This window comes from Scophthalmus maximus, chromosome 6 (assembly GCF_022379125.1).
Source record: "Scophthalmus maximus strain ysfricsl-2021 chromosome 6, ASM2237912v1, whole genome shotgun sequence".
Taxonomy (NCBI): domain Eukaryota; kingdom Metazoa; phylum Chordata; class Actinopteri; order Pleuronectiformes; family Scophthalmidae; genus Scophthalmus; species Scophthalmus maximus.
Genome location: NC_061520.1, coordinates 17,875,943 through 17,893,045, shown reverse-complemented (window position 1 = coordinate 17,893,045; position 17,103 = coordinate 17,875,943). Strand labels below are relative to the sequence as shown.

At 44.9% G+C, this 17,103-nt stretch overlaps 2 protein-coding genes across 3 annotated transcripts; one reads left to right on the top strand and one right to left on the bottom strand.

Moving 5' to 3' along the window:
- The first annotated feature begins 1,238 nt into the window (after nucleotides 1-1,238).
- LOC118309241 (paxillin-like) lies at nucleotides 1,239-14,440 on the top strand. 2 transcript variants are annotated; one of them, XM_035631127.2, is made up of 11 exons: nucleotides 1,251-1,372; nucleotides 2,970-3,151; nucleotides 3,300-3,385; nucleotides 3,572-3,711; nucleotides 3,876-4,071; nucleotides 4,190-4,337; nucleotides 9,568-9,726; nucleotides 10,520-10,693; nucleotides 11,756-11,837; nucleotides 11,947-12,095; nucleotides 12,181-14,440. In XM_035631127.2, the coding sequence occupies exons 1-11, from the start codon at nucleotides 1,255-1,257 to the stop codon at nucleotides 12,445-12,447; spliced, it is 1,701 nt and encodes a 566-aa protein (XP_035487020.1). In that variant the 5' UTR covers nucleotides 1,251-1,254; the 3' UTR covers nucleotides 12,448-14,440. The 2 variants fall into 2 exon arrangements, with proteins under 2 accessions (XP_035487019.1, XP_035487020.1); XM_035631126.2 differs by lacking the exons at nucleotides 9,568-9,726; nucleotides 10,520-10,693; nucleotides 11,756-11,837; nucleotides 11,947-12,095; nucleotides 12,181-14,440 and adding exons at nucleotides 5,229-6,686; nucleotides 7,540-8,191 and having other exon boundaries at nucleotides 1,239-1,372.
- Nucleotides 14,441-14,694: 254 nt separating this feature from the next.
- On the bottom strand, nucleotides 14,695-16,705 carry LOC118309243. The gene is made up of 2 exons (XM_035631129.2): nucleotides 15,294-16,705; nucleotides 14,695-15,047 (listed from the first exon to the last, which is right to left on the bottom strand). Exons 1-2 carry the CDS (start codon nucleotides 16,542-16,544, stop codon nucleotides 14,967-14,969), a joined length of 1,332 nt encoding a protein of 443 aa, XP_035487022.1. The 5' UTR covers nucleotides 16,545-16,705; the 3' UTR covers nucleotides 14,695-14,966.
- Nucleotides 16,706-17,103: the final 398 nt, after the last annotated feature.

Here is a 17,103-nt window from a genome sequence, read left to right as displayed (position 1 = left end):
AATCAACCCCTAAGCTGCTAGTTTCCAGATTTTATGTTTAGCCTATATCCTCTAAATTATAAGACTGCTCCCTCCACTTTGTTGAGGGAAATGAGCTTGATGATACAAGAACTCTTAGACTTTAAAGCTGGCGCACAGGTCTCCCACAAGCCAATGCCACAACAGAATATTTGTTTCCTGTAGCCCGGAGGCTCGTGTTTGAGGAGCAGTAACTCTGTTTCGTAGCAGCAGATTCTTTATAACCAGGGTTACGGCCAGTTCAGCTCGAGCGCTAAGTTGATTAACATCTCTTGTGTAAACCATCTGGACCAACATCTGTCGACCGAAGTCTCCCCCAGCTGCAGTAAAACTTTGATCTGACGTCAGCAACTGTAAAAGTTATACTGTTACTGTATACTGAAAATTGTACTGTGTTACAGTAAGATCAGCCGCATTGTGGGAAATGTTGTAAAGAAGAAGTCTTAACCTCTAAGAAACACTCTGAGAACAAAATCACAATCCTAGTCACTTCTTCTTCTTGAACAGACACTGCAGCGTTTGGTGCACCTGTGTGTGTGTGTGTGTGTGTGTGTGTGTGTGTGTGTGTGTGTGTGTGTGTGTGTGTGTGTGTGTGTGTGTGTGTGTGTGTGTGTGTCTGTACTGTACGTTTTAGCACAAACCCTACTTGGTATGGACTCTAAAGACCGACGTTTGTGTGTGTTGCCTCTTTACATCCCTGGGTGTGTATTGAGCTGCCACCAGGGGATACAGAGACACTCACAGATCAGCCTGCAGTAGTGTAAACACTGGGCTGTGCTGTGTCTCCATAATGGAAGTCAGTGGAATGTGCCCGGACTTCTGTGTCTGAGCCTCTGCTGTTGATACCCAGTCGACTGGCACAGCAGCCACGATAAACACGATCACCATGCGAAGGCAAGGCTGGTCCAAGTGGATCTGGTCTCGATGCGACTCTGCTTCTGCCATGTCTCCTCTCTGTCTGGGGAAACGCTGCAATCCAAGTTACCACTGCACTGACGATACCGCGCTGTACCCAACAGTCGTGCTCAGGTAAACATGTACGAGTGCATAAATTCTCCTGATGACGAGCGTCGACGGTCATATTTTCATCATCTGATCCTTGTTGATCTGTAAGAGATGTGTTGAAAGTGAGCGTGAGTCATGAGTGACCGAAGCAGAGTTTGCGCTGACAGCCCGAAGGAGGGGCGGATTACACTTTTATATACCTTTTTGGGATACCACTCCCTTTTGTCGGGCATGCCTCTGTTGATAAGAGCTCAGCTTGCTCTCAACTTTGCTCATTTCACAACAGTGTGTGTGTGCGTGCGTGCTCCTGCCAGAGTTGGACAGCTCTGTCCTCAGGGTCGTCATTTGCGTGAGTAGTGTCTCTTCACTTGAGCTTTCAGGCAGCTTGGTTGGACTTGGCATAGCAGTGAGGGAGTTTTTTTGGGGGGGGGGGGGGTTTGAACCTAAACCCCCTGCTATTAATTTTAACCTCTTCCTCCCCTCTCTACCCTCACCCTTTCCTCTGCGCTCACTAGCGCTCCCCCTCCCCTCCTCATCTCTCGGTCTCTTACGCTGATGGTAGAGTTAAGAAAGGCAGTTCCTGCCTGGCAGACAGTCTGTTTGGGGTGCCCTCTTCCTCCACTTCTACTTCTTCTTCTTTTCCTTTGTGTTATCTCCTCTTCATTTTCCCTGGGTGTAACTGCTTGTCCTTTTCCAAAGGTACGTCTCATCTTCATGTTACTTTAGCTTTGGTTTTGTCTCGTCTTGACCCACTGGTTTATTTTAGGATGGAGGTTGGGTGCAGTTGTTACTGTTGAACACAACTTGAGGATTTTGGCAATATTACAATATTATCAGAATAGCTCATTGAATTGAATATTGGAAACAGTGTAGTGTTTTATAAAAATTGAATTGGCTTTTCAGCAATAAGGAATAATACTTGGTGCCATACACTTGCTGTATCAAACTATGGTTTATTTGGCGTGGACTTGAAGTTTCCCAGTGTCTTTAATAGCCTGTACTGTATTGGTAAATGCACAATTATATGTTTATATGGTGACAAATAAATCCTCTATTCACACCAGACATTTATCATTAGATCCAGGGTGTTATTAAATTTAGGGTAGTATTTTTTAGAGAGAAACTAAACCCTGCTGTGGTGAGTGAGCATGCTAAAATAAGCCCGGGTATTCAGTAATACAGTCTGTGCTCTTCATAAATATAATGTTATGTGTCCTTCTACCTACTGGTCAGGACTGCTAGATTAGTAGTTGTCTTTTTTGACGGTGTCGTTCTCATAATACTAAATAACCCACTCACACAGCGATGGTGGCCGTTGGCGCCTGAATGATAAAAATATACCTGGTCACAGACTTGACAGTGACTCTGGGGCTTAAGACATGTAAAGCCTGCAGACAGACGAGGGTCAATGAGTAACTGAAGGAGTGGCCTAGACGGTCTGTGTGATTCACCTTTTACAATGTCACCTTCCCTGATGTCAGTGCACATGGGCTTTTGAGCAATTTCGAGAGATGCTGCAATTATTTGGTTCTGCGTGTTTGCAAACTAAGCTGGTGGCGAGCTGCTAGTTGTCCCGCGCTGTGCTTAATAGAAGACAACCAATACATTGCATTTGATTTTAGATCTGTTTTTCAATATTGTGACATTTTTTACATTTTCTGAAGGTCTATCAAATAATGAGATGGGATTTTTTTTTTTAGCCATTTCAATGAATGAAATACCGGGACAAAATTTGTTACATTCATGCAAAATTCCTGTAAATCTGATAATGCAATGTGTACTCAACTCATTAATCTGCAACTTTATGTTGCAACAACAAGATTTGTAAGTAATGCCTACCTTAACATAACTGGTATATAAAGATCCTTACATTTTTTGTGTTTGTTTTTAAAAGTATCTATCATCATATTATAAGACCTCTGATGATAAATATTGTATTTCCATAGATGCTTTGTTGGCGGACCTTGAGTCCACAACACCCCACATATCCAAGCGCCCACTCTTCCTGTCTGACGAGACCGCCTACTCCTTCCCTGTTGGGGGTCAGACCCAGCAAGACATCTGCTCTCCACCACAAGTCCCACCCACTCCCTCTGAACAAACCCTGAACGGACTGGATGAAACAGAGGTAAATGCAAACTGTACACAATCTCTATACGTCCCCGGCACAGAGTGAATCATTCTTTACATTATAATGGTTTCATTTACTCAAAACATAAAGGTTTATGTACATTAGATGTTTAATTTCTGAATGGTCCTTTACCCACTTTGCTCAGTCCTTCAGCTCGGCACAGAGAAGTCCCTGGTCTAGAGAAAGCAGCAGTCCAACCCAACCCACTGGTGAAGAGGACCACGTATACAGGTAGGCCTCGAATTAATTTACGGTGGGAACAACGTACTTCTAGTTAACTCTAGAATAGAGATCCCCCATTTCTCATTGGTTTGCAGAAGCACTGTTCCAATGATGCCAGTTTAAAAATACAGCAACATTCTCAGTCCAGAGCTGTTGTTGATGATAAGTATTGGTTACTCTGTCTACTCCGTACAGTTTCCCTAACAAGCAGAAGAATAGTGAGTCATCAGCTGTTGCCATGAACTCAACTTTGGGCAGCAACCTGTCTGAGCTGGACCGTCTGCTATTGGAGCTCAATGCTGTCCAGCAAAGCACCCCTGCTTTCCCCACAGAAGGTACACACAGGGATGAATTTACAATTTGTTTAAAACTCTTATGTCTGCACAGGCATGTCCTTTTCTATACACTTGTATTTTGTTGTCTTGCACTTTTTTTAAGATAACCTGCGCTTGTAGATGTGTGTGGGGGATTAATTTATATTTTTGTTTTCCTGTTATAGAAGAAGCAGCTCCACCACTGCCTGCCTGCAGTATCATCCACCATATCCAAGAGAATGGAGTCTCTACCGCCGGCAAGGCCGTACCACCTGAAATGGAAAAGCCAAAGCGCGGTGCAATGGCTCGCGGGATAGAGGATGTGCGACCAAGTGTTGAGAGCCTTCTAGATGAACTGGAAAGTTCTGTGCCCTCACCCATGTAAGAGACAAATTGTTATAGCAAGAAAAGAAAATATGCCAGTGCATTAAGATGTATTGATTCCCACTTAAGTGTATGTATTTACTTATTTTTGACTCTGTTCTTTTATTTCCTTTAGTCCCACACCACTGGTGTTGACAGACGAACAAGGAGATGGACAAGAGGAAACACCAGCACAGCAGCAAGCCAGAATGTCTGCCTCCTCTGCCACACGAGAGCTGGATGAGCTCATGGCCTCCTTGTCTGACTTCAAAGTCCAAAGCAATGTGAGTACGTTACACAGGTCGGTAGAGTTTAGAGCTCTGCAGTTTTCCCACTTGATGGAGGGTGTTTATTTTTGGCATTGTGTGTTGGCATTTCTGTTGAGGAAAACAGTTTGCTACACATGTTTGGGGGTTTTCACAACTGTCAAATTATTTGTAAAAATAAATTTGATCGCAGTAACATTATCAATTTTATGTTAAATGTGAAATTGGTTTCTGCTCTACAACAAAAATAGAAGTTTTCCTTGAACATATTTTACTGTTTTCGTGTTCCACATCATACTGTATCTTCATCAGCAGTTTCCACAGATTTCACTCACACAAATATAAACTTTTGCTATGTTGCAGTGCAATGACTAGTGGGTGTTTCTCTATCTTTAAATAAAAATGAGAATTAAATTGGTGGCATACAATTTTCCCACCAGATATCATTTAGGTTTTGTTATGCTTCATTTGGATGCTTATTTGGGTTTACAAAGCAAAAGCAGTATCTGTGAAATATAATGCAATTCAACCCAAATTTTGATAAAACCCAATTCACATAACAATAATTCATATCTTTTCTATATTACTGTGGTCCGTTTTGTTGATATTGTGTTGATTAAACACAATGTGTGTTGCCCTTACATGTCAGGGGGGGGGATATCAAGATTTAAGCTATTACAATAAACTGAAATAAAATTTGTGTTAATTAATTAGAATACATTTTGTTTGGTATTTTAGGATTGCTTTTGAAATGATACAATTAAGAGGCATCTGTGTCTCTTCTTTTAATTGTTCATTCCCTTCATTCTCAATCTATTTTCCCTGGTCTCTTTCTCTTTTCTCCACCACTGTGTATGTCTTTGTCTCTGTATGTACATTGCAATCATTACATCATTGCACTCAATTCAGTCTGGCTCTCAGTTGTCTGTAAATCAGGAGGCAGTAGATCCCTCACCCATAACTGGTTCACCAGTTGTCCAAGCAGAAACCACACCATCTATAAATCCTCATGCTGGTTCACTGGATACTCTTATACATTCTAATTACACTACTCCCTCCTGTACACCTCTTCCACTGGAACTCCATATAGATGAAGATAGTAGTTCAGCCCATACAACTTCAGCTGGTTCCACTATAGTAACTGCATCATCCAAGTACTCCCAAATTCAACAGAAAGGTGATGGTGTCAGTGTCACTTCTGAGATCTGTCATGTGGAGAGCCTTGGTGTCTTCACTACCCAAAAGCCTCCTAGTCAACCTAGAGTTGACAGCCCTACACCAATATCTACCTCTAGTTTCTTTGCTAGTAAAGTCTTAAGTCCAACTAGAAATAGTCCAGTCACTGTTTGCAGAGGTTCTAGTCCAGGTTCTGCTGCCCAGAGCTCCAGTCCAGCGATTGTTTCCCAAAGCCCTAGTTCTGTTACTGTGCCTAACCCCAGTCCCACTCTTAGAGTCAAGAGTCCTAGTCCACCTGATCTTAAATGCTCCAATCTAAGTCAATCTTACAAAAGTCAGACTCCAGTTTCCATTAGCCCTAGTCCAGAAGCAGCTGCAAAGAATCAAAGTCCAGTGACAGTCCCAACAACTACAGAAACAGTGCCAAAGACTGTGAGTCCATTCACAGTTCCAAGGCTTTCAAATCAATTACCAAAAAGTGCTAGTCCTGTTACAGTCCCATATCACTCAAGTCCGATAAGTGTCCCAAAGAGTGCTAGTCCAGAAACGGCTGCCAAGAGTGGGAGTCCAGTGTCAGCTCAAAGACTTTCAAGTCCTGTGACGATCCCTAATATTTCTAGTTCACCAACTGTACCCAAGAGTTCTAGCCCTGAAACAATCCAAAATAATTCTTGCCCAATAATACTGCCAAGACTTTCAAGTCCAGTTACTGTTCCAAAGAGTGAATCTGCTGTTCCTAAGAGTCCTGCTTCAGTCATTAGAAAAATATACACAGTTCCAGGCACCAGCAGTCCCAGAGCTTCACCTATTTCACTTGCTGCGGTACCACCAAATAGCCTGTCTCTCCCGACCACAGAAAAACAGACAGGCGAAGTACTGGATTTAACATGGCCATGCCGGGAGCCTTTCTTGGATGATGCTTTAGACAGACTATTAGCCCCGGACTCCCCCAAATTGGGTGAGAACCAGCCACCTACATCCTTTATGCCTGGAGCTGAAGAAAGATATTGGGACGATGAAGAGGAGATTTACCCTGATCTGAGCCGAGAGGGAACCCTCACACCCTTGACTGAGTCCAGCTGGATGGACGAGTGTTTTACACCCTCCACCTGCCCCGGGACACCAGATGCAACGCTGGACCTGCCCCTACAGCAGCCCTCTGCTGTAGAGCGGCTGTCTGCGTCTGGCCAAGTAGGAAGCTCGGCTTGACTCTTCCAAAATAAGCTGCTGGCATGAAGCTAGACAGGCTTTAAAGGCTCCATGTTGTCTTTATCTTGTTTGGCCATGTGACCTCAGATATTAATCATCTCTTACAATAATGGCAGGATGGTTGTGTCAGAGGATTGTTCTAGCAGAGAGCACCTCTAAGTGATGAAACAAGCTTATTTTGGGAGAGCTGGAGCTGTACAATAGTACAATTGTCTTGATCAGGAGAAATTCTTCAATCTCTGTGGTGTGATGCATGTGGTGTCATTGCATAGGAATTACAAAATGGTTTGAGGGAGAAGTCTCTCTAGAGACAACTTTGGCTGTTGCTGAAAGCTTTGCTGGAAGGATGTTTATGCACGCCGCTACTTGCCTCTGTCAACATTGCGGTGTTAGTCATTGGGCCTGACCTGTCATGTTCACACAGCCATGTTGATATGTTTTTAATCATTGACTGTGTCAATGCATATCAGCCCACAAGATGTTTGCTTTTTTGACCTTTGGCTTTGCTTTGGCATGTGCTGACCTTTTGTGAAAGCATTTTGTGATCGACCTGTGTTGTCCCCACATCAGCTATCCAGCATGGCACGTGATATAGTTTGAAGTACACATGATTGTAGAGAATGGACCTGAATGGAAAGCAGTGCTTCGGCAATAAAACTGGAATAAACCTGACAACCTACAGAGCATTTTGACAAAGCCGGAGCTTGAGCATTTTTGCCGCTTGAGTGAGACATCCTGTGCCGGGCTGTCCTGCTTGTGTTTGCAACCCAACATGGACTTTCTGGTGACTGGCCCAACCCCGGGTTCCCACACCTCCTTATCATCTACTCTCCAGCTCAAGTCAGTTATCCGCCGAACCAAAGAGACGTCCAATGTGCATCCGATGTTCAGGGAGGGACTATTGCGGCGCAAAATGGGACCAATCATTGTGAATAAAAGCAACTCGCAAGACCGACTCATCGAGGAGCTGCAGGGGAAACTGGGGATAGGGCGAGTCGAGCGCCGGCGCAAACAGCAGCCAGATGACTGGCTGGCAGAGGGAGTCATTGTCATGTCCAACCCACAGCGAACACGTGAAGAAGGGGTCCGGCCAACTGTGGATAAGGTAGACATTTGAGGTCCAAAGCAAGAGTTGGATATTATAGGTCCCTTTGTTTTTTAATTACGGTTTTTGGCCTATAATCAACAAATATACAGCCATTTATTGATATTATACAACATTTCCTGGCAAAGTTAATTGGGCCAATTTTGTTTCATCACCATTTCCTTTTCTTCATTCTGACCCTGTTTTTGTGTCTTATATGTTTGCCTCCTCTGTTTGCCGTTTTTCCTTTTTCCTTCTTTCCCCCAGATCATCATCCCTCCTGAACCATCTGCCCCACAGAGAAAAGTCCTGCCCCCTCCGCAATCTCCCCCAGCACCCAAAACGCCACCCCCGGTTAAGCAGACTCCCCCACCACTACCTCCGCCCCCTCCAACCCCTCCTCCTCCTCAAGAACCCACCCCTCCACCCCCAAAAGAGCCAAACCCTCCCCCCAGGGAGCCCACGCCTCCCCCTTTCCTGCCCCCTCCATCACCTAGCCCCCCTCCCAAGCCTGTCACGCCACCTCCGCCTCCCAAGGTCTTTATATCAGTGGGATGTCAGACTGAGTACGACCCCACCTTCCCACCAATGCAGGCACGGATCACCTTATTTGCATTTCTCCCTCTTCACCTCTCTGACTTCATTCTGTCTTTCCACTTTCTGTCACACTTGAACTGTTTGACTCTCTTGTCTGGATTGTATTGTGACTTTGGGTCATTTTACTTTGGTGTGTTTGCAAATTATTTATTTAGTCTAAATCCAAGCAGTTGCACTTCAGTATTAGAGTGAACTACGGACATTCTCTGGTCATTGGCTCCTGCTCATGACTCCTTGTGTTCATTCCTGCCAAGTTGCAATGGACACCCTCTTTAAAGCTTTGTCAGAAATCCACTCAGTCCAGGTTATGAGGGTTGCTGACATTCAGGCTGTTGAGACTGAGCCTCATTTTCTAATTCTGACATCTGATGGCGCCAGGAGCTGTGCATTCAGAGTGGAGTTGAGAGTTTAAGAGCTTAGAGGCACCCCCCATGTAACCACCCCATGTTCCTGTTACACTAACTGTCCTGCCATGAGCAGGAATGGTAAACTCGCGGCGCAACTGAAACCTAATCTGCCACATGACAGCACAGTTACCACCACAATTATAGCATCTCTCACAGGACTTCCGTCAACACGTCCCACTAGGTTAGATACTAGTGTGTCCTTGTTGAATATCATGTACCATCACATCTTTTAGAATTCATATTTTTTTAATTGTGGAGTCGTAGATTTACATGAGCAGAATAATATATATGTTGTCAAAGGGAAAGTGTGTGCGTGTATGTGTGAGAGAGAGAGAATACATGGAGCACAGATGCTATTTTCTCTCTCATTGGAATGTAGAAGTCATGAAGCTCCAATGACTACACCATCTGAGAAGGTCTGTTTGCTCACATCACAGAAGCCAAATTGCACCTCGATTCACGTTCAACATCAAACACTGCAAACATGGATCATTAACATACTTTGTCATGGTTAACCTGTTCATTGGCCGTGGTATTCTCTTTAATTTAGTTTCATTGAGTTTCAGTGCCATATTCATTCGTACAACATACTTTCTATATGTACTGTAAATGTTTTTATTGCTTGTAAGAGTATGCCTGGTGCTGTGTTCACCTGTGACCAGAAGTAATCACTGTAGTGTCGCTAATTTTTAGTCATCTTTGTTAGTTTGTCAACCTCTGTACTGTCCATCTGAATTGTATAATGAAAACCATCCGGGTCTTTCATCCCCGTCAGATCCAGTCCAAGGGAAAGACGTCCCCCACGGCGCCCCCTAAACCAGCCAACAAGCTGGACAACATGCTGGGGAGCCTGCAGTCAGACCTCAACAGACTGGGAGTCCAGACTGTGGCTAAGGGCGTCTGTGGAGCCTGCAAGAAACCCATTGTTGGACAGGTGATGATAATACTGAATCAAACAAGTCAGTCCACATTCAAACAAGACCTCAGTTGGTATAGATACTGAATGAGAACGTGCATTGTGTTTGGATATATTATCTCATGGCTCAAGAACACAAGTGAAACATCACTTACAATACCCATGGGCATATAAAATACCATCAGAGCTGTTTTTTTTCAATAATATGATGAAAGGAAGATTTCACACTTGCAGATATACAGTATTTGCCCCAGTTGGATGGGTTGTGCTGTGTTGGCTCATGTTCTCCATATCTTGTGCTGATTGCTTAAGGTCGAAGCCACCATCAATAATTATATTGACAAGCAGTAGTTCGAGAAATATAGAAAATTACACCATATAAACGTATCATCAAGTGTAAATTTGTAAAAAAAAAAAAAAAACCGTTACATGGTCCAATTAATGTGAGCATACTATATGTCATAATATATAATGTAACATGATACCTACAGGATTTTGTCAGCAACGTACCAGATAGGAATTAGAACTTACTACTAACTTATACCTCAGATGGACCAAATGAAAAGATTTTTTTTTCACAAGAAGCATTATTGATTTTTTCCCGTGTAGTAAAATTAAAATTAAATCAACTGGTATTTTCATAAATATGGAGCCAAAATTGATTTTGAAATATGATTTATGAGATGTACATTTGCAGCTGGTTTCCCTTACCCCATCTGCCTCCTGCCGGCAAGGCAGTGATTTGCTCTGCTGAGCGAGGCCTTTCCATCTGCAGCTCATTTCAATTTAACGCCCTGTCTCCCTACACCAGGTGGTTACCGCCATGGGCAGAACATGGCACCCGGAGCACTTTGTGTGCACACACTGTCAGGACGAGATAGGCTCCAAGAACTTCTTTGAGCGAGACGGGCAGCCATACTGTGAGAACGACTACCACAACCTGTTCTCACCGAGATGCCACTACTGCAACGGGCCCATTTTGGATGTTAGTACTGCATGCATTAACACACACACACACACACACACACACACACACACACACACACACACACACACATATATATTAATATATATACTGTATATGTCGAAATGTATTTATTCATAACCTAATGGATTAAGGCCTTAGTGGCAGTACAGAAGGGAAATGACTTGTAGTTGAGGTACGAATCCTGACAGACTAACACATACTGTATGTCCATGTCACTGCTTGCTACTCTCATCTCTCACTTGTCGGCGCTAACTCACATCTTCATAGTGACAAACTCCCATTGGGGGTTTTCAGCCGTTGGTCTTACACACACACACACACACACACACACACATGCAGTGCCAGAAATGCTGGAAGGGAAGTAGATCGTGGACAGTGGAATTAAGTCTGGGAAAAGGCCAACATGAGTCACTGTCAAAGTCTCTGGATTCATCCTTGCAGGGTGTGTTTGTCTCTCACACACATAGAGACACACACACACACACACACACACACACATCATATCTATTATTTCTTTGTTTGCTTTCTTTCTTCTCAATTTTCAATTACTTACTAGAAATGGTTACTGTGTTTTTATCAGGGGAGTTGGAATCATCTAGTGGTCTTATATAATCTTTTTTAAGAATATATTTAATTCCGGGCATCTTGTGTGCCGATATTCTTTACAGATAATAAATGACATTTGTTAAAACGGCTTTCCCTCAAAATAACGCCCTCTTTGTCACCATTGCTCCCCCTGGTGGCAAAGTCAAGAATCACTGTATGCACTCAAACGTTTGGGCTTTAGACTAAGAAATATTTTCTACCCTGCAGCAGAAACTTAGCAGTTGTGGGTGATTTTAAAAATCTTGTGTTACATGGTCAGTATGAGTGCATCCAGCTGAAGGTGCTGAGAAATGCCATCAGGCCTGGAAAATATGAGCTAGAGGTAATTCCTGCGCCACCCATCCCCCCTCTGTGGGCTTTGCCCGCCCTCTCCTTGCCTCCTGAGAAGTTATATTGATGTCACACCTCTAGGAGACGGTGAATGTTTGACTGCTTCTCCTTTTTGCTTCACAGAAAGTAGTGACTGCCCTGGACAAGACCTGGCATCCGGAGCATTTCTTCTGTGCCCAGTGTGGAGCCTTTTTTGGACCAGAAGGTATCAGCTGCTGTTCAATTAATGGCACAGTACCTGGTTTGGAGCTTCATAGCTGTGTTGAATTTTCACAGCTAAAAGATGCTCAAAGTGTGTCTTCGCTGGGCTCTAGGTTTCCATGAGAAGGACGGGAAGGCCTTCTGCAGAAAGGACTACTTTGACATGTTTGCCCCTAAATGTGGCGGATGTGCCCGTGCCATCCTGGAGAACTACATCTCCGCTCTCAACTCCCTCTGGCACCCCGAATGCTTCGTCTGCAGGGTGAGTCCCTCGCCATTCTGTGCTGGATTTCACCATTTTGTGTCAGCCATTCGTCATGAAATTCTTCCCCCTTCTGATTCTGCAGGAGTGCTTCACGCCGTTCATAAACGGCAGCTTCTTCGACCACGACGGGCAGCCGTACTGCGAGGCGCACTACCACGAGCGGCGCGGCTCACTGTGCTCCGGCTGCCAGAAGCCAATCACCGGCCGCTGCATCACGGCCATGGGCAAGAAGTTCCACCCAGAGCACTTTGTGTGTGCTTTCTGCCTCAAGCAGCTCAACAAAGGCACCTTCAAGGAGCAGAACGACAAGCCCTACTGCCACGGCTGCTTCATCAAACTCTTCAGTTAGACTGTGGGCGAACATCTGCATGCGTCGACACTTTGCGTCGAGACTTTACTGACTGTCCAACCTCTCAGGTTTGGCATTTCACACTTTTGCTAAACAATTTTTAAAGAGAGCCCAAAGAGATTTTTATTTAGAGGTTTATTTGCTGTGTGCAGCAAAGAAAATATGCTAATTACCCCTTGTGTGTGTGTATGTGTGTGCGTGTGTGTACATATATAAACATATGAGAGAGGTTGTGAGACTCCCTCAGAGCTGTGATTTGTTCATGATTTTATTACCCCATTGCAGGGCAAGACCCTGCGCAGTATGGTGGTTTTACAATATGCAGGTATGAGATGGCTGCTTGATCGCATGGACCACAGAGAGTTGACTTAATCAGATTTAACATATGTCGAGTGTTGACTACCCAGTGCTCGGCCAATGAGTGATATAATCTATGAAAACAGATGTATTTTTCTACCTTTGGAACCTATTGACGTGCCATTTAAAATAACCACGTGAACGCTCTATATGTACAGTACATGTACACAGAGACACACTGAACTCACTTCTTTCAAATGCCAGTTAAAACTCTTCGCACACTCCAACCACAGAACTTTTGATGAAACTGTCTTAAAGGTGCATTTTACAAGTTATTGTCATCAGGATATTAATCCCTATTTTTCTACTGTTGTTTAAAAAAAAACCCAACCCAGATGTTTTTTCGGTGTCAGTATAGAGTACATACACACGTGCTTATGTAATTCTTTGTTTCACATTGGAAGTGAAATCAGTCTAGAGAAGAACCACACTGAACTCTTTTTCATATCGCAACTCTGAACTTTCTTATTCTACTACTGCAAAGTTTGTGCTGTCATTTCCATGAATATTTTTCAATTGAAATTAAACATGATGGCTGGTGATAACAAAAAGTAAGTTAATAAGAATTATATATTACTGTGTTTTTTTGTTTAGTTTTTTTTAAAAGCCAAAACAATGATTAGAGTGAAGATTTACAGCTTTCATGAGATTTCTTTCCATATTCTTGTGGCTTTATCACTTCGTTAAATGAATAAGCCTGGTTCATGATTTCAAATTTGGTTGTGCATCTGGATTACAAGCATGCTACTTGATTTTTTGTGTGGAGTTTATTCAGCACTAGCTGCCATTTGCTGTTACAATCAGAATTTAAATTCATATGCAGTATGCTAGACAGTGATAACTGTATATATAATCATTATCTTTTTAGCGGTTCAGGTTGATGCAGAGCTGGCTCTATTGGCAAGTAGGCCGACAGTAGTTTTTCCCTCCTCCAACACACACAGACCAGCTTGGGTTCCGGTTCGTCAGACTTCCTCGGAAGCAGCCCTCAGTGTTTCGATTTTGAGTAACGAGTTATGATCCTGCCGTCTGAGCTGATCTCTGTGCTGGGCTCACTGGTGGAAGCTGGATGTTAATGTGTTATGTGCTGGTCAGGAATCAGAGTAAGACACCATGCCAGGGCCGAGCCTTTGGCCAAATTCATGTAATGACCCATTTCAATCTTTATTTTACTTTTTTTGCGCGTTTTGTTTTTGATTTATAGGTGTGCAAGGAGTTATGACAGTATCCACACTCAAAATGTTTAACTTTGAGAAAAATATTTGTGTTCTCGTGCCAAATGTGTCAATGCAATAAGGTCTTACACACTGGAGTCGTCCTGTGATCCGACTCTTTCCGGGCTGAACTCTGGGAGAGGCTTCACCTGCTGTGGTGCATCTCAACCTTTAACCTTTACACTGTAATAGACGAGCCAATGGAGAGACCCTCTCCGGTGTACACTTGTAGCAGACTGAGATTGACAGGTAGCAGGGGCTGTCAGAAAGACGTTTGCACCTTCATTTAAACTGTGTTTGCCTGAGAAAATGGCAATTTTAGTTTTGAGTTAATTTGACCACGAGTGTATTTGTGTTCTGACATTATATTGCCTTATTGTTTTTGCTTCTGTCAAAGAATAAAACATTTTAAAAAATCTTAAGCATTTTACTGCTGATGAGATTAAGTGAACTTTGTAAATGGAGACATCCATGTGATCTTTTAACATTTGAAATTTCTCATGAGCCACAACTTGTTTAGGCTCTTTGTGTGGGTGGGTCCTTGTTACTGACCGACTGATACAACTGCTGAAAATAAATAAAACTTTGCTTCTGGCATTGTTCTGTCCAAGAAAACTTTTGGCAGAAAGTATTACTATTTAAGTGTTTATGCATTGAACCAGATCTTTGTCACGTGTTAGAACACAGTGAAAGAAATCAGTTTTTTATTACCTTTTTCATAACAAATATATATTACAAATGTAGGGTTAAGGTCAGCTATGAGTCCGGGAAATAAACAGATGTTACCTGAGTGTGATGCATGATAGAATAAATGCTAGACCCACACTGATGGTTTTGTTAAGATTAAAGTCTGAAAACAATTAAACAAAATGTTACACAGCAGAAACATCCGTCGGCTTTCATATCTCCATCATCTTGTGATCCCATATGTTCACTTTGTGACCCTTGTTAAGAGGCTGACCCCCAGATTGGGAACCACACAATGAGGAGTACAGCAGGACACCGCTGGTGTCCAACGCAGTCACTGCTCTGTGAAACAAAGGACATGAATGTGAAGTATGACAAAGTGATTCGTAAGTCTCTAGGTTATTTTTCAAGTAAATTATTGGTGAAAAAAAATAATATATATATATATATCTTTAAAACCAGACATCACTGACAGGTTCTTCGCTGCAATTTGGGAATATTCAACTGGCCCATTGAAAGAGTAAATCAGTAAACCTGACAAACACAGGAACAAGACAACACATCCCTGGGACAGGGAGAGGTTTTCACCTCAAGTCTGTAGTTCGTGAGGGCTTGGAGCTTGCCAGCAAGCTCTGGGAGATGTGGTCGGCTGTCCAGAATCTCCAAGTACCGCAGGTCCCGCAGCAGGTGCAGGGCCAAGAACTTGTTCTCTGGTACGCGTTCGTGGCGAAGTTTGAGCCGCCTGAGCTTCGGGAAGAGCAGTGGGATCCGGGCCGTGTGAGCCCCCAAACGCGAGGGCCAGGGGTCAACGTGAAGGTGGAGGAGGTCCGGCACCCGCGCCGCCATGGCGGTCATGTCCTTCGAGGACAACCCCGAGACGCAGAGCGTGAGGCTGGTCACCGTGGGCGGGATGGAGGCGACGTACTTGTTGACTGGCGGGCCCTTGACGATGGCCAGGGTGGACAGCTGAGGGAGGTCACTGAGCCACGTCCTCAGGTGACACACGGGCGATGGCCGCCGGTCGGGCAGCTCCTGGTGCGAGTGCCTGTAGAAGACGGCAAGGCTCTTCAGGCCAGGCATCAGCTTCATGGCATCCTCGGGCAGCGAGTGATCCATGCAGTCGATGAGTTCCAAACTGGACAAGGCCGGGGCCTCCACTGGGCCCTGGGCCCCCCCTGCCGGGTCGGGGCCGGGGACGTTGTGGAAGGTGCACAGCTTGTGCACAACAGACAAGGACAGGTGCTTCAACTTTGGCAGGCAGCCGAGGATGGAGTGAACCATGAGGATGGTCTCCTCAAAGACTCCCATGTGGTGACAGACCAGGGACGTGAGGTTGGAGAACCGGGAGACCGCGGAGACGACGCTGCCCAGCGCCGCGGTGGGGAAGGTGACATCGCACATGCTCAGGTGGGTCAGCCGCCCGGGCTCGGACACGGTGGAGGCGTCGAGCAGCAGAGAGCTGCAGCTGCTCCTCACCGCCAGACGCGTCAGGTGACGGAAGTCCCTCAGGCAGGCGAGGCTCTTCTGGGAGCTCTGGTCCATCACCAGCGTGGTGAGGGCCGGCAGCGACTGGGCGAGCTGCCTCCAGTCCTTCACCCTGGTGCTCCGCACCACGGCGCCGGTGACCCTGCGGCGGCGGAGGCTCGTCCAGAAGGGACCGTTGTAGGAGCCGCCGTGGAACGCCAGCACCACGGCCCAGTGCCTCCACAGGGAGCCGTGGTCGACGAGCTTCCTGAAGTACTTGCAGCACGCGCGGACACGGAACTTGTCCGCCGCTGACAGGTACCCGAACACGTGGTTCCACACCTCCGACGGCAGCTGCCGAGGCGGCTGCGCCATCGCGCTGTGGTCGCTGCTCGATCGCCCGTTGCCTTGTTCGTCGCTGCCAAATTCGCGTTGAACGTCACGAACACATTTTGAAGGAACGACCGGACGCGACGCCGCACATTGAGCGACAAGCACTTCCTCTTCTCCGTCTTTTTTTCTTGGCAAGTGGCGACCGACGGCGCTAGGCGCGTTAGCGCCACCTTCTGCTCCGGAGGGAGAAGCACAGCTGGAACTCGGCCTCACACGAGGAAGACTCCTCTATTCAACCCATTTGGCAGGTTTATTAAAGATTTAATGCCGAGTTTCTGAACTCTAGTATTCCCCAGTTCTGTTCATACGTTGTCCCTCTTGATCCTTCTTGGTACCACCCGAGAGAAACCATTCAGATACTTTCCTATTATATCTGAGTATGCTGTTTTTGTTGGGATGTTGGTAATCTGAGAAGAGATGAAGGGGATGGCGAGTCCATTGTGATGCAAAATGCTTTCCTTTCTGCCGCACGACTGTAAAGTTCTGAGAGTTGGGTCTTAGTGGTCCAGGGATTTTAGCTGCTTGGTTTATGATTCTGTTG